The 17,678-nt window shown below is 47.9% G+C and overlaps 1 protein-coding gene and 1 non-coding gene across 9 annotated transcripts in view; both read right to left on the minus strand.

Moving 5' to 3' along the window:
* The window catches only part of AGAP1 (ArfGAP with GTPase domain, ankyrin repeat and PH domain 1), a 624,335-nt gene that overhangs the window by 78,436 nt on the left and 528,221 nt on the right, over nucleotides 1-17,678 (minus strand). For all 8 annotated transcript variants that reach the window (XM_039469755.2, XM_039469754.2, XM_039469753.2 and 5 more), the window contains 2 exons: nucleotides 5,943-6,097; nucleotides 1,845-1,935 (listed from right to left, as the gene is read on the minus strand). In XM_039469755.2, the coding sequence (XP_039325689.2) occupies nucleotides 1,845-1,935; nucleotides 5,943-6,097 (246 nt within the window). The remainder of the gene's footprint in view (nucleotides 1-1,844; nucleotides 1,936-5,942; nucleotides 6,098-17,678) is intronic.
* Nucleotides 5,318-5,380, minus strand: LOC120364448 (U7 small nuclear RNA). The gene has a single exon (XR_005579703.1). It is a non-coding gene; the product is annotated as a U7 small nuclear RNA (small nuclear RNA).

Consider the following 17,678-nt stretch of genomic DNA (forward strand, 5'->3'; position numbering starts at 1 on the left):
CACCCCCCCATCTGCACGCACATGCATAAGCTCATCTCAGAAAGGACCTGTGACCTCCAATTTGCCACGTGTCATGGTCCCCGTAAGGCTTTCCTTTTAAAAGGACCTTCAGATACATGGGAGAAACAAATACTGACATTTTCCTTAATGTATTGCTCAGATTTGTGGTTTTAAAAAAGCTCTTACTTTTAAAACTTCTTGATAAAAACATTTCAAATAACTGCTTCTCTCTTCGAATTTCATTTCACCACATGGTTGAAAGTAAAACTTAAAAATTCAAACATAAGGAGATGCTTTAAAGAAGTACCTCAACATACCTGGAGAAGAACCCCTTCCCTCACCCGCAGGACAGACCTCATCTCTCCCCCGCCTGCCATGCCGATGAGCGGACTCGGAGGGCGCTTCCCATCCCTTCTGTCTGGAACAGTACTGGGCTCCCAGAGTCTCGCTTTGTGGCTGAGCCAACCCTGGCTGCCTCTCTATTCCAGTCTATTCAGAATGGTCTGGCCAGATCTGTCTCTCCAAGTACAGCTCAGGGTCCATCTCCTTCCTGCTCTAAAACTCCAATGATGTCCCTCTGCTTACAAACGAAGAACAAAGTTGGACAGTTTCACCTGGCACTCACACTCCAATTGGCTTCTACCAGTTTTCCAGCCCAAACAGCACCTCTGATCCTAAAGCGACCCAGAGAAGCTCTCCTTGAGCTGCCCCCTTGGCTGCAGTGATTCCTTCAGCCCCTTCCCTGTACAGACCCTGCCTATCTCCAGAGCCTCACTAGCACGGCAGCTTCCGCAGCGCTTAGCTCTGTGCAGGTCAGTGCCTTGTCCAGTGTGTTTCAGGCTTCAGGATGGCAGGACCCACCATGTCATGCATGTTTCGCTCCTGGGCAGCACCCGACCCGGTACAAGCACCTCTTCCCTTGTTTGAACTGGACTTCCTTCTCTACACTACTTAACAAAAAATTCTCAATGGAAGAAGTTTCCTGAATGTCTCCAATACCGTCCTCTTGGCTGGGGCTGCAACGATGGTGGGCAAGTCCCCACCCTGAAGACTACGAACAACAAAATGGCTTTTTCAAAGGGAAAAGAATAGCATGGATTACATGACTGACGCATGAAATAAAACTGGGTTACTCTACGGCACCAAGCAGTAATTATAACTTCTATCAATTGGCTCAGAGGCTTTAGTGGGTAATGAATTTAAGCACCCCTTTGCCAAAAAAAGACATCATATGATAGCAAAACCCAGAACACATGATTGTAAAATTAAAAAAACAATACCCAGAAATCTCTGGGCAGGAATGAACCAATTATATTCTATTTTTATGAAAAAAACAAACAAACAAACAAACAAACAAAAAAAACAAAACAAAAACAAAAAACAAAAAACAAAAAACAAACAAAAAACAAAAAACAAAAAAACCAAAAACCAGTTAAGTGATCACTGATTAGGCAAAAAGTAAGCGAGCTGCCATGCCTGGCTAAGTTTTGATTTTTTTGTAGAGATGGGGCCTCCCTGGGTCACCCAGGCTGGTCTTGAACTCCTAGGCTTCCTAGATTTGGCATAGGCTGGGGGTGTGGAGCAGAATCCCGTGAACCTCAGGTGTGACTGCTGCTCACTGGATGCCCAAGGCGCAGGAAAGACTCACAGCAACACTCCCTGCAGCCAGGGCGAGCTTGTGTGGAAGGCACTGTGTTCAGCTCAAATCCAGAGTATTTCAGTTCCCTAAAAGCAGTTAACTCTTATCTGTCAAACAGGGCAGATGCGAGTACCCTGCCACCTGGGCCTGGGACCACGTGGTCTCCAGCTGCAGCGCGCCAGCCCCTGCTACCAGACACACTTACTCTGGGTCTCGCAGTCCACACAGTGGGAGTTCCCGCGCATGTTCCGGATCGACTGCAGGGCCATGGCCTCGCTCTGGCTCGTCAGCCGGGACTGGTACAAAGGAAGACACAAATACAAGGTGTGAGCACCCCAAGAGAAGCGTACATCACTGGTAACATCAGGGAAAGATCAAACAGACTGGGAACAAATGTAGGATGAGGGTGATTTCCAATCAGTCCTGCTTTGACGTCTTTGGGAAAGAGCGTAACTGAAGGAGAAATGATCATGTGAGGGTCGTCACATTTTAGCACTCATCAGCTGAGATGCACTCTGCCAGATATGAGCAAAGGGGAAAGTTCTGGATCATATGTGAATCAACATGGACCAGGATCACCTGGATAAGGTAATTGGGTAACCTGGGCAGTAGCCAAATGTCTACTTGGTATAAAGAATGAGAAAGAAATAATGTTTTTAAGGCCAGGGTCTTCATCAGCATGGTAAGACCTATCTCATGGTTTCTTGTCAGTAAACCCTATCCATACCATGTCATCCTGGGAGATGCACCTGTCATCTGAAGACTCTCAGTTGCCACAGGACAAAGCCACTCTCCAGCGTGGGGGCAAGGAGAAACTTGAGTATAGCTGGGGTTGTTATTCTTAACCTTACACTTGATGATTTATTTATTATTATTTTTTAAGCCAGAATCTCTGTTGCTGAGGCTGGGGTGCAGCGGCACAGTGATAGCTCACTGCAGCCTTGAACTCCTGGGCTCAAGTGATCCTTCTGCCTTAGTCTCCCAAAGTGCTGAGATTATAGGTGTGAGCCACTGTGCCTGGCTCTATTGTCTTCTTTAAAAAGGATTTAAAGGCTGGGTGTGGTGGTTCACACTGGTAATCCCAGCACTTTGGAAGGCAGAGGCGGGTGGATCACGAGGTCAGGAGTTTGAGACCAGCCTGGCCAAGATGGGGAAACCCTGTCTCTACTAAAAATACAAAAATTAGCCAGGTGCAGTGGTACACGCCTGTAGTCCCAGCTACTTGGGAGGCTGAGGCAGGAGAATTGCTTGAACCCAGGAGGTGGAGGTTGCAGTGAGCTGAGATTGCACCATTGTACTCCAGCCTGGGTGACAAGAGCGACACTCCGTCTCAAAAGAAAAAAAAAAAAAAAAAAAAAAGAACATATAATGGCTAAGTCTTGGTACGCATTCATGATTATTTGCTAAGAATGGGTTCCTGGAAGTAGGGGTTCTAAGTGAAAGGATATGTACTGGGTATGTACCTTTTCACCCCTAGAGAGAGGGTCCTGCTCTGTTGCCCAGGCTGGGGTAGTGCAATCATGGCTCATTGCGGCCTCCAACTCCTGGGCTCAAGTGGTCCTTCCACCTTAGCCTCCTGAGTAGCTGAAACTACAGGTGTGAGCCATGTACCTTGCTATTTTACATATTTTTGTAGAGACGGGGTGTCTCCCTATGTTGCCCAGGCTGGTCTTGAACTTCCGGCCTCAAGTGATCCTCCCACCATAGCCTCCCAAAGAACTGGGAGTACAGGCGTGAACCATCATGTATGGCTGATATGTACAGTTTTTAAGGCTTATTTATTAAATATGCATTTAATATTACAGTTAAAGCAAAAATTGAATCAATTTCAAAGGACAGTTACAATAAGCTTGATTTTCGTGTAAGAATTCTTCATAAATTGAACCGTCTCATGTCAGACTGATTTGAAATAATATATTACTTGCTGCATAATAAATTATAATGTACTAATTACTACTGTCTAGATAGCGTCATACATTATTGAATTTTAATTCCCTTTGGTTAGATACCCAAGTATTCAAAATATGTTTACACAGTTTATATTGGCATCTGGAATGCACGTGTGTGAACACACACACACACACACACACACACACAGAGGGATGTGCCTCTGTCTCTCTATGTGCTTGTATCATTTTTGTGGTCGTTTGTCTGTCTGTCCAGCTGTATCAGCTCTGAATTATCTGTATCTGTATCAGCTGTATCTAGCTGTATCAGCTCTCAATTATCCACTGGCAGGTAAAATACTATAAAGCTGGTGGTCAATTGGGCCTGTGTTTTTGCCCTCCTGCCACTCATTGTGGAGAGTATTTCCATGTTTCACACCGTCACACCTGTTCAGCCAATGCCCACAATGACCAGGTGTGAGTCTGCCACCTTTGGCTGCTCAATACGTCCTCCTCCCAGGAGAAGCAGTTCCCTGGAGCGCCTGTGCCTACTGAGAGCCAAGGGCAGCATTCTAAGGCTGGTGCGTGCCTCGGCTGAGATGCCAGTCGGGAGGAGCCTGGCAAGGCGTGGAAGGGAAAGACTGCCACCATTCCAGAGCTTCCTGAATTAGGTGGAGGTGGCATGGGTTCAGAGTCTGTAGTGAGAGACTGTGATTCCCCCATGAAGTCAGGACATGGGACTCTCTGTTGGGTAACACAACCTGCCCCGTGCCTGCCTTCTCAGAAAGAGCTGCTCACGCCTGAAGGATGCCGCACGCTATTGCTCCCTGTCGGGGTGGCTCCAAAGCTCCTGTGCCCGTTTCAGGAGGCACACCGTGGATGACGCAGATGTGACCCGGCAAAGCCAGGGTGTCTGGAAGGAAAGGCAGTGGTTCTCCCCACCTTAGGTATAAAACATCTTTTCAAAAGGGAAGCAAATTACATTATAATAATAATGACTGTGGTCTGGTTTACCCTGGTTAAAGAGGGTAATAAAATAAGACACTCTATCTTTCTGAAAGACAGACTCTCTTTAGTGACAAAGCTGCACATAAATCATTGGCAGAAATTTCTTTAAATGGTGACAAACTGCAGATCAGTGGGCAACACCGTTTCTCTGAGCTTCTAGTTGATCATAGTTTGAAGTATCAGAATGCTCTCCAAAAGTCTAAAACGTCTCAGCAAAGAGGTTAAAGACAACCAAACATTAAAATAATGAAATTGAAGCAATCCTTGATGGGAAAAAGGACTTCTGTGGACGGAATATCACTGGGCAGTAGCCTAGAGAATACAGGTGAAGCCAGGCACAGTGGCTCATGCCTGTAATCTCAGCACTCTGGGTGTCTGAGGCAGGTTGATCGCTTGAGCCCAGGAGTTTGAGACCTGCCTGGGCAACATGATAAAACCCTGCCTCTGCAAAGAATATATATTAAATAAATATATATGTAAATAAATAAGCAGGTAAGTCAGGAATGGTGGCATGTGCCTGCAGTCCTGGCTCCTCAGGAGGCTGAGGGAGGAGGATTGCTTGAGTTCGGAGGTTGTAGTGAGCTGAGACTGTGCCACTGTACTCCAGCCTAGGTGATGAGAGAGCTCACTCAGGAAACAAAACAAAACAAAAATTAAAAAAAAAATACAGGTGAAAAAAAATTTTTTTTTTTTTTACAGGTGAAAATCTTTATTTTTCCTAGCTAAATAACTACAAAAAAAATTACCTTTAATTATTATTTTTTTAATATAGAAAAATTCTGGGGTGGCATTTTCTGGTGAAAACCAGAAAAACTGCTAGACAAATTCTAAAAAAGCGGCAATACCACCTCTAATTATTGAATAAAACATATGCCAGGCTTTATAAGTTTAGATAATAGAAACTTTGATTTCCTCAAACTCCCTGCATGCTCATATAGACCCAGCTACTTTTCATTTATGCTCCTAATAAGAGACGGTTTTCCAACCTGATGTCGATTTGAATTCTGGGCATTTATGAGATCAGAATGGTGCATTTTTGAAGTCCGTGTCCCTTTTTCTGAGTGTATTCTGTCCAAAACAAAAACAAATGTGGACCCAGAAGCCACAGGAGTCTAGAAGATTCCCTCTGAGACTGGCTGAGAGAGTGAAGATTTAATATCGGCAATTCTGCCAGGGAGCATGGTCAGGCTGGGACATTCATGTATGATGGCACAGCCACAAAGTGTTTCTTATCTTTTTAATCTTTTTAGTTATTGAGCTTCCTGCTTATGAAGAATAGCCAGGTCCTGCCATCCGCACCTGTCATCTGTTTCCCCTCCCTGGGACATTACTCCGGCCGCATTCCCCCGGAGCGGCCACATTCCCCCGGAGCAGCCACAGCCTTGGTTTTGGGCAGCCTGGGGCCTCACCTTGTTCTTGCTGCTCTCGCACGACTGCAGGCTGGCCAGGATCTGGCTCTCGATGGCTTGGACCCAGGCGTCCCGCTCCTCATACGTCGTGGCTTCAAAGTGCCACGTTTGGCCAGTGAGGGACACAATGATAAACTCAAAGTTTTCTTCTTGTTCTGAAACACAGAGTGTGGGATGAAGAGTTTAGCTTCCATGAGACAGCAGCCCCCCTGCTGGCCTCTGTCATCGAAGCAGCCTCTGGGTCCAGCTGCCCCTGCGCAGGCCGGTGGTGCACACAGCACTGGGTGACCACGGCTGCGGAGATCTGAACCCAGGCACCTCCCAATACTCCAGGTGTGGCTCCTAAGGCCAGCATGGCTTAGCTAGGTTTCAATCAAGGTTCGGGGACAAGGCTAGATGAAATCCACGAGTGATGTCAGCGTCTCTGTGTGGTGCACACACGAAGCCACTTAGGAGAGTAACTAACCCATGGCTGACCACCCTTATCTGTGGGCTGATGAAAATGAAGTTGGGACCGCTGATCTCAGGATGCAGAGTTTACTTCTGTCTAAGCACTCGCACAGATCCGCAGACACTCCGTGGAAAGTGGAACACGGGAAGTTTCTGTTCTTTTACGGCCGAGGACCTACTGTAGTGGGAGAGGGATGAATCCCCACTGCTTTCAGATGGGGTGAGTGCATGGGACCCTGCGGGCCTCAGGAGGGCCTCAGCTAAGACTTACAGCTCCAGACCTGGTAGCCACTCTGGGGCCGGGTCTGGAATGGGAGGAGAGGAACCTGAGGACACACCCTGCAACCCCACCTGCCACATCTGAGTCTTTGGGCAAGTTCCTTGACTCTTCCCAGGTTCATTTGTTCCTAACGCACAAAATAAAGGAAAAGGGTGCCGACTGCCTAGTGCTTTCCTGCTAGTTCCCTGAAGGGTACAAACCCTTGTGGACTTGGGGCCTGGCCCACGGAAGACACTCCACAGATCCATGTCGGCCTTTGTTATTCCTATCCCCACTTCTGGTCCCCAGCTCCCTGCCAAAGGAGGAGGCACCACTCGCAAAAAGGCATAACTAATTGCAGACAACCATGAAGACGTTTTCTGAGAAGGGGGGCTCACTTTGTTGTCCAAGCCGGAGTGCAGTGGTGCAATCACAGCTCACTACACCCTCCACCTTCCAGGCTCCAGTGAGCCTCCTGCTTTGCCTGCCGAGTAGCTCGGACTACAGGTGCACGCCATCACAACTGGCCAATTTTTACATTTTTTGTAGAGATGGTGTCTCCCTAGGATGGTCTCAAACTCCAGATCTCAAGTAATTGTCACTCCTTGGCCTCCCAAACTGCTGGGTGACAAGTGTGAGCCACCGCACCTGGCCCTCATTAAGAAATCACCTGGGTTTTTACATGCAATACCTCCTTCGACTCGGTGTTCCCAGGCCCTGGCCTGTGAACTAGCTGCACTATAATCCCCTGGCGAGCCACTGTTATTGGGACCGATTTTCATCTACCTGCTTGCTGACCACTTTATTATCTCCATCACCAGCCCATGGCCATTTGCCTGGCTCACGTCAACCGTACAGACCTCTATCTGCCAGGCTCTTGATCCCTCCAGCCCAGCTTCCAAGCACTGCTTACCGCCCTCACCTAGGTCAGCTCTCTCGGGCCCTTCCTCACGACGCACCTGCAGCCTGGGACATGAGGACATGCCACCCCACTCATCCTTTCCCCACTCCTTTCTGGCTGGGTGGATATGCAGCCTGCTTTGTGGCTGAGATCCCTTCCACCTGAGCACCCACTGATCATACCAAGCCCCACTCCTAGGTGAGTGGGGCCGGCACTCAGCCAGAGAGGGCCCAGGGCCTCCACCAACCCCTCAAAGGTCTGTGACTCCCCGAGATGCTAACAGCCATTGTGCTGCAGGCATATTCTGGGGGCTGCAGGAAAGTGCTGTGATGCTGGGGCTGAGTGGAGGTCAGGCCTGGGCCGGAGGCCCTGGCTCAGGCGTCCCCAAACTTTTTACACAGGGGACCAGTTCACTGTCCCCCAGACCGTTGGAGGGCCGCCACATACTGTGCTCCTCTCACTGACCACCAATGAAAGAGGTGCCCCTTCCTGAAGTGCGGCGGGGGGCCGGATAAATAGCCTCAGGGGGCCGCATGTGGCCCGCGGGCTGTAGTTTGGGGACGCCTGCCCTGGCTGGTCAGCCTCCTGTGGGGTGTTGGCACTGAGGCCAAGCCCGTGTAAAGGACCGATCCGGGCTGGCGTGGGAGGAGAGAGAAAAGTCTTCGGAGGAAGTCCTCGGCTGGCCCACGGGGTATGTGGGTGTCCTTCACATTCTTAGTCACTGTGGTTGCTGAGTCCTGGAGGGCTGGTGACAAGAGGTCAGGATGGGAGGGTCTGGTTGCTCAGGGATTTTATCCCCATCTCCTGGGCTCTTGAATTTGGAGAACAAATGATCCCCCCACCACCTGTGTATTTAGGCAGAAGCAAAACACTCCACCTGCTGTGGAAAGCGGGCTTGGGGAGAAGGTGGGGGCTGGGGTGTCTGCCCGTAATGCCTTCAGTAATGACCTTAGACACTCAGGAACTTGGAGTTTTCATTAAAAACAACAACAACAACAACACTGTAACTGTAACTTTCACGTAGGTTTCACCATGGCTGACTTACAATGATACCGTGCAATTATTGGCTGAGGCACTACATCTGTGACTCTTCAAAGGTCTGGCTTCTTGATCCATGGGCTTTTACATCCTAGTACTATGAATTACAACCTGTTCCACACAGATGCTCGTAAGACAGTGCCTCCATTCAGGTATTTTATGCAAAACTCTCCTAGGGAATGGATAGGTAAGGCAGGAAAAAACTATGTAACTCACAGATCATAAGGAAAACTTGGTAATTCATGGGTGGGATGTGACAGTTTTTGATTAAGAGATCAACTCAACAGGCTCACACTATTTTAATCTGTGAAATTCAAATGCACATATCAAAGGTTCCTCTGATCAGCATTTATTGGATCTTCTAGTGAAAAAAATTGCAACCATTAGCTTCCCAGTTAAATTTGTGTACAACTGGTCCCCCGTAAAGCTTTCCTGTTCAAATATTTGGCTCTAGCCAGTCCTGAGCTACACTCATTGGAAGTAGGGCCAAGAGCTGAATTTGCATTGCACCACATGGGTGCACTGCTTGGTCACTGCGGTCCTCTGCTGCCCTCCCCCACATGCTAGGCAATGGGGTGGAAGGGATTCCAGCATGCGGGAGAAGCCGATGCCCTCTAACTGTCTCTACGTGGTCAGGACAGGCATGCACACAGAGAGGTGAGTCAACACAAAATGATAACAGAAATCTGAATGAAGTTCCACAGGAACGTCTCTGCCTTTTGCCTCATCCCAGCACAGTAGCCGCTATCCGGCGTCTTGCACGTGACACTCTCACTATCTCACGCAAAGACAAAACTTGCAAATTAAATGGCTAAAGTACAGTTTGGCTCTGCTCGATTAATTACGTAAACAAAATTTACCCGTGCATGCAAACTCTACTTAGGAGACCAAACATACGTTAAGTGTTCACAGGAACATCAGAACCCGTTTCTAGCTAATTTCCAAATGTGCTCCCTACAGTGGCTGTTCTATGGCTTCATCACTCTTATTTATTTTTTGAGACGGGAGTTTCGCTCTTGCCACCCAGGCTGGAGTGCAGTGGCACGAATCTCAGCTCATTGTAACCTCCGCCTCCCAGGTTTGAGTGATTCTCCTGCACAGCCTCCCAAGTAGCTGGGATTAAAGGAGTATGCCACCACATGGGGCTAAAATTTTGTATTTTTAATAGAGACTGGATTTTACCATGTTGGCCAGGCTGTTCTCAAACTCCTGACCTTCGGTGATCTGTCCACTTTGGCCTCCCAAAGTGTTGGGATTACAGGCATCGGCCACTGTGTCTGGCCCATCACTCACTTTAAAAATCCATCCCACCACCTATCTTCTCCTTATACTGGACACACGTAAGTTCCCTTTTCTAGTATGTTCTACGTCATGAAACATTTCTGTCTCAGTTCCTGATCCATTCCTCCCCTTTCTCTCTGCTTCCTTTCCCCGGTCTCCTCACACCTTTTGCGGACCTGGATTTGGCATGATTTCCTCACTCTCTTGCAAACTTGACGTCCCCCTTCTACAGACCTCCTGCCCTCCTTTCCTGATCTCACTCCATCCTTCAGAGTTCACCTCTTTCTTCATCCTTAACTGGTACAATCTGCAAAGCAGAAACGTGAATGTGTGCATCCAGCTCTTTGCCACCTTCTCTTTTCTAATAATGCTCCCCTATCATCTCCCTGACCGAAACCTCACTCGACAGGATTACAAATCAAGGAACAGCCAGGGGGCATGGGCTGTGCTCAGTCTTCTTTCTCACTGACTCTCCTTTTTCTGGAGTTCCTGACATTGCTGATGGGCACCACTATATTGTAATATGTTCCCCCTGGGTCTTCTGAGATGCTTGATCACCCTGAAGACTCACCCAGATGTGAGCAAGGCATTAATCAAGGTGAATGAAAGAGATGTGGATAGTTAAGATGGATTCACAACTCACTGGAAGAGTCCCTCCAAAGGGGTATGAAGTGCCATAAACTAGGAGGCCTGTAGTGGTCAATCATGGAACTTTTACCTCTGGCTTGCCTTGTTCAGTATTCAAAGTTTTATCAATGATTTGGATAAAGACACATAAAGTCTGCTTACCAACTTTTTTTTTTTTTTTTTTTTTTTTTTGAGACGGAGTTTCGCTCTTGTTACCCAGGCTGGAGTGCAATGGCGCGATCTCGGCTCACCGCAACCTCCGCCTCCTGGGCTCAGACAATTCTCCTGCCTCAGCCTCCTAAGTAGCTGGGATTACAGGCATGCACCACCACGCCCAGCTAGTTTTTTGTATTTTTAGTAGAGATGGGGTTTCACCATGTTGACCAGGATGGTCTCGATCTTTCGACCTCGTGATCCACCCGCCTCGGCCTCCCAAAGTGCTGGGATTACAGGCTTGAGCCACCGTGCCCGGCCTGCTTACCAACTTTTGAAAGGGAGGAGTTTTGGGGGGACGGCAGATAAACCAGGGTTTTATCCCCATCCCCAGCTTCTAAAAAGAGAAGGATCTCTGAGCTGAAATGACAACTCAACTGGTGGAATGCATCGCACAAGACTAGAATTCCTTCCCTTGGACCCCAACAGCAAGTGAGGTTTAGGGGAGATTTTGCTTTCCATCTGCAAGTATGAAAAGGCAGAAGGGCTGCAGTCAACAGCAAGCTGGGAGTGAGGCTGCCAGTGAAAGTGAAGGCTGGGGGTGTGTCATCCGCAATGATGGGGAAGTGCTCCTGTCTCCATTCCTCAGGGTGTGGCCAGCAGGCACCACAGAGAGAACCCAATGCCAGGGACTGCTCACTGGGGACTCTGAGCACTGCAGACTTCTGTCAGACGGAAGAGGGATGACACCTGTTCCGGACGCCCTGGAGTCAAGCCAGGACAGAAAAAAATGATGGAGACTCTGTAAGTGGAAGATTCTGTCCCCTCATAATCATCTGTAGATGAAGCTTGTGGGTTCTGCTCCCTTGGGGGGTTTCAGGTCCTTGAATGTGGCCCGTTCAGAGGGAGACTGGTGGGACTTCAGCATCCTACAGGTGGCTGGGAGTGTCCTTGCAACTCTGAGATCCTACGGAGAGTGTGTTCTCAGTGGAGGCCGCTTTCAGCAGCTGCAGAGAATCCTGTGTTGAGATCTCCAAGGCTCCTGGAGAAGGATCTGCGATCAGCTAGCAATGTCTACCCCAGGGCAAGGCGGGGTGACCGTGGAGTGCCTGCCATCTTCTCACTGCAATGACAGTTCTCTTGCCAGCTTTCTGACCACTGCTTCTCTTTCTCCTCCCTGGTTCCTCTGTGTGTGACCTTTAGTGAAGGCAAACTCCAAATTTAGTTCATGGTCCTCCTTCCTCCTCCCTCCTTCTTAGGGGGTCCTTTACTTTGAAGCTTAGAGAGTCACTTCCTACAGACGTGCACCGTTCTCCTATGTATCTCCAATTCAAGTATCTACTCGTTTTTGGATTTTAAAATATCTATGGATATTTTGCAAATACCTTGTCATCACATCAAATCTAACATGCATCACACAGATTTGACAGAGTTTTCAAATGCTCCTCTTGGGGTTCTGTATTTCTGTTAATGATTATAATGCTATTCTACTAATAAAATCTCAAATCACCTGGATTCCACCCTCTCCCTCTTCCCACTGCTGTCTAAGTCATAGCCCTGCTTAGCAATATCTGCCAATCCGTACCCTTCCATTTCCTTCTGCTGTCAGCCCCTGCCTGACTGTGAAACCGACTCTGGTCCAGCTCTAACACTGCTCTCAGTTTACCGTGTAAGAGGTTTGTTCTGCCGCTCCCCTCTCTTCTCCCTTGTTTTGGGGGCCTGGCTTCCCTTCCAAGTCGACTGCTTCACAACACGGCAGTCCACAGTAAGGCACGATCTCCAAGTGCACCCTCCTTCTCTCTTCTCAGATCAAATCCATGAGCTGAAACTAGAACTGGGAGCCCAAAGTGCTAAAAACCTGTCAAAGTGAAGGCTGCCCTGAGAGGCCAACCTTCACAACAGATGGTACAACAGGTAAGGTCTTAAGATAGGAAACATAAGCCCAGGGTCCAGCACCCAGCAATTCTGCAAGGAAAGGAGCTGGAGGGCCCAGCTCTCAGACCACCCCTGGCTTCTGGTATCTTCTCTACGGGAAAGCTTCCCGTGGACGGAAACCAACCATATCGGAACTCAAAACCAGAGATCCCCCAACATACTGCAAACAGGACAGCAGAATTAGATCCTAAGTATTATGGATACTGGCTGGGTGTGGTATAACCCACGCCTATAATCCCAGCACTTTGGGAGGCTGAGGCTGGTGGATCACCTGAGGTGTCAGGAGTTCAAGACCAGCCTGGTCAACATGGTGAAACCCCATCTCTACTAAAAATACAAAAATTAGCCAGGCGTGGTGGTGGGCACCTGTAATCCCGGCTACTCATGAAGCTGAGCCAGGAGAATCACTTGAACCTGGGAGACTGAGGTTGCAGTGAGCCAAGATCGTGCCACTGCACTCCAGCCTAGGCAACAGAGCGAGACTCTGTTTCAAAAAACAAACAAAAACACGCACCAAAGAAAAGCCCAGAAGTATTACTGACACATCATTTAAAATAACTGTGGATGAAATGTTTAGATTAATAAAATACAGAATCCCCTAAATTTTCACACAACAGGAGACCATCAAATGTAACCCAGAAGATAAGGGAAAAAAATATATCTTTTGGAAATATAAATTATAGTTTAAAAAATCAAACTTTGATGGATAGGCTAGGAGGAGAGTTGAGGAGAGAAGTGGTGAGCTGGAAGATGGATGTGACGCAATTGGCTGACACAGGAGAAATGAAAATGAGCGTGGCCACTGTGAAAGAGAAATGATGAGGCGTGGAGAAGAATCAGAAGGTACAACACACATCTAACTGCCAGACACAGAAGGGAGGGTTTTACAGGAACGCTAGGAGATACCAGAGGGATAAATACAGGAAGACGATATTTACCCAGAAGCATAATGAAGAAAACTATAGCAGAAGTTTATGAAACTGGAAAACCAAAGGCAAAGACAAACAGGATCTTAAGAACAGCCATCAAGAAGAGACAGATTGCTCTTAAACAAATATCCAGACAGATCACAGACTTCTTCAGAGTAACAGAGGTGCACGACAGTGGAATAATATCCTCAAGAGAAAGTAACAACTTAGACTTGAGATTCAGGAAAACTCTCTTTCAAGAACAAGAGTGAAATACAGGCCAGGTACAGGGGATCACATCTGTTATCTGAACACTTTGGGAAGTGAGATGGGAGAACTGCTTGAGCCCAGGAGTTCAAGACCAGTCTGGGCAATATAGTGAGACCTCATCTCTACAAAACATTTAAAAATCAGCCAGGCACAGTGGCTTGCACCTGTACTCCCAGCTATTTGGGAGGCTGAGGTGAGAGGATCATTTAAGCCTGGGAGATGGAGGATGTAGTGAGCTGTGATCACTCCACTGTACTACAGCCTGGGTGACAGAGTGAGATCCTCTGAAAGAAAAGAAAGAGAAGAGAAGAAAAGAAAGAAAAAAGAAGAGAAGAGAAGAAAGAAAAAGAAAAGGGAGGGAAAGATAGAAAAAAAAAAAGGAAAAAGCGTAATGTATTTTTGTACAAAAAAACCTCAAGGTGCTTATTATCAATAGATGTCCACTAGGGAAATTAGTAAATGATATATTTCAGGAAGATCTTAGAAGGCAGGATTGTCAAAGATGGGCTGGTGAGCAAATGAACTGATAAATATGTAAAAAAAAAACCCCATCAATCAAAACAATACTGAATATGACTGCTAATGACAATGTCTACCACGGGAAAGGTCAAAATGCTGGAGAACGTGGGGGTGTTGGTGAGGACGTGGTAGTTACAATGTCATAGGGGCCTTGCACTGCTCCACAGGAGGTTAAAAACTCACTTCACATGTTGGTAAATCAGGTCTATGTGTCTACATGGGAAAGCTCTACAAGAAAAGAGGTCGAATGTGCAACTTCCCAACTAGAAGAAAGAAAAAAAAAATTAGTAAGAAAAGAAGAATGATGAAAACTTCTTAGCCAGTGAGGAAAACAGCTCCCTTACCCTGGACAGAGACGATCTATCCCGTAAACTCCACAGTGTCCGCAATCCTAAGGCTGAGATGTCAGAAACATTCCTTTGAACACCCAGTTACAGGATCCTCAAGACAAGGACACCCACTATAACTGCTTTTTTCATCCCCGCTACCTCGTGTAGTAAGACAAAAATAAGGGAATCGAAGACCTAGAGATTGGAAAGGAAGATAAAGACTGTCATTCACAATGTATGTGACTGTCTTCACAGAGAACCCCAAATCACCTACAAATTATTAAACATAACAGCAGCTGGTCAATGGGCAAGATACAAGACGAATAGAGAAATATTAACTGCATTTCTGTACACTAGTAAACAAAAATCATATTTAAGTATGCCTTCATAAATAATAGACATAATTTTTACCTGTGAGGTAGAAATGGAGAGATACAAAGACCCGTGAATGAGCTAAATGCTTCCTTGAAAGGAACGGCATAAAGAACCACTTGGCCTCCACAGCCGCTCACAAGAGGTGGTAAAGAAAAGACTCCACACTTTGCCTGAAGGTGACAGATGAGCCAGAGTCTGGGGGTGGCCTGCTGAGGTTCAGGCCTCCTCTCCTGGAGAATGAAACCCTGGCTAATTGGCTAATTACCATGAAACACCAATAAGGCTCAACAGAGTAAAGAGGAAGCAGACACAAGACACCCCATGACCCAGGCCGATGGGCACGAGCTTCAGGAAAAGGCGTGGATTGGGAAGGTCAGCCCCATAGAGGCCCCACTGACCCTGGAAATCACAGCTAAGCTTCACATGCCAACTAAGAACCAGCTGTGCAACCCCAGACTCATTTAAGATATTCTTTTCTTGAGTGGGAGTCCTGTGCAATAACGCTAAACCTGGAAAAGCACAGAATTATAGAAATAATGAAGAAGTGAAGACAGGAATCGCCATCTCCAGGACCAACAGCTCTGTGCTAAAGTGCAGTGAGCAGGAAGCTGTGCCATCTCTGTGATCCTTGGGTATGGTCTGTCTCTGATGTGTGTGAAGCATGCACAAAGGCCCTGCGGTCACAGGGCAGGTCTGAAGGCCATGCTTTCCTGTGTTGAGCAGCAGTTCACCATGTAGAGAGATGCTGATGAGCAGTTCTTTGGAGGTTTCTGTTTTGTTTTGACCAGATGGTTCAGCCTAGCCGTGGAGAAGCAGATGATGACCCCTGTCTCATCAATGCAGGGTCCAGTACCAGCTCCTAAATCAAGAGGCAATGGCACTGCTGACCCTGGGCTGGCCTCTCCCAGGCAGCCTGTGCTGATGGGGACCGGGGCTGAACGGTGATGCGAACATCTCTCTATCCCTTATCCAGGGGATATCTGGGGGACAGAGGCTCAGTCTGCCCTGGGGGAGGCGGGACAGGGGCTGGAGATGGAACCCTCCGTGTGCAGTGCAGAGGCGGGCCCCAGCATGAGGGCTACCCTGTGGCCTTCTTTTGTATTTTCAGGCCCTGAAATCTATGACAAGGGTCTGAACAGCTGGGACGCCTTGCTTCCTGAGGAAGGATTAACATCTGAGCACAGAGTCTAATTAATCATACCAACACTGCTGAGTAGAATCCAGCTAATGCTGGGCCCATGTCTTTCCAAGGATGCTGTCTTTACATGGCTTTTTAAAAATTTATTTTTATTTTGAGGGAGGGTAAAATGTGAATACCCATACTCAGAGTTTCAGAACGAAATTATATCTGTCATATGACTTTTCTGTACCTCCCAAGATTTAAAAAAATAAGCACAAGGATTACAGAGCAATTGCACAGTCACGTTACATACAACTTCCGGGAAGAAATTTGCTTAGCTGTAACAAATCTATGGCATGGAATAATAAACACAAGAAATGAAACCACTGGGCTCCAAATTGTGTCAGGCACAAAGCTAGGACTTTACAGCCAACACCTAGTGCAATCATTTTCCTCTCTTAAAATGGCAGCAATCCTCCTCCATTTCCTAAACACAAATTAACATTAAAAAAAGGAGCTCTCAGCCGGGTGCAGTGGCTCAAGCCTGTAATCCCAGCACTTTGGGAGGCTGAGGTGGGTGGATCACGAGGTCAACAGATCGAGACCATCCTGGTCAACATGGTGAAACCCCGTCTCTACTAAAAATATAAAAAAATTAGCTGGGCATGGTGATGCATGCCTGTAATCCCAGCTGCTCAGGAGGCTGAGGCAGGAGAATTGCCTGAACCCAGGAGGCGGAGGTTGCGGTGAGCCGAGATCGCGCCATTGCACTCCAGCCTGGGTAACAAAACTCCGTCTCAAAGAAAAAAAAAAAAAAAAAAAAAGAAAAAGGAGCTCTCCTTGGGAACCGAGGATGGTGGTGCAGGGGCCGGAAGGGTCTCCCAGTGGCCTTCTGTTATCTTCCCTTATTCCTCAGGCCACGAGAACAAGATGGTTGGGCCTTTTGAAAGTAGTTTCCCCAGAAATCCCGCAACGGCGTGTCCTACTCAGAATTCTAACTGGGGTCAGGTCATCCCACTGGGTCAGTGTGGAGAATGCTGGGGGACGTGGGGCACAGAGGCAGTGGTCCTCTGGGTTTTCCACGTGCCACCTGATGGGTGTCTGGCTCTCTGGCCAGCACAGGGAGCAGGGATAGCTCCATCTATGTTGGCCAACTGGAGCACATGATGCTCCTGGCCGCTTTGATCGTCCTGGTGGGGGCACGTGATCACATGTCCTCCAGGGTTTTGCATCTGAGTTGGGTCCACGGAGTGCCTTCCCCTCTTACGTGGGACCTGTCAGGACATGGCCCCCAGGTGCAGGTGCCTCTGGCCCCTCCATGGAAAGGAAAACTTCTGCTATCAGGCCACTCCCCATGGACAGGTATGGAGCTGCCACCCAGCAGAGTGAAGCCAGGGATGGGAAGTGGCAGGGAGCCTGGTGCCTCTGAGGTCCCTGAAGCTCCACCTGGTTGTCCTACAGTTGGTTATATAAGACATCCGTCCGTCCGTCCGTCCGTCCGTCCGTCCGTCCATCCATCCATCCATCCATCCATCCATCCATCCGAGACAGAGTCTCACTCTGTCATCCAG

Source organism: Saimiri boliviensis, chromosome 5 (genome assembly GCF_048565385.1).
Source record: "Saimiri boliviensis isolate mSaiBol1 chromosome 5, mSaiBol1.pri, whole genome shotgun sequence".
Taxonomy (NCBI): Eukaryota; Metazoa; Chordata; class Mammalia; order Primates; family Cebidae; genus Saimiri; species Saimiri boliviensis.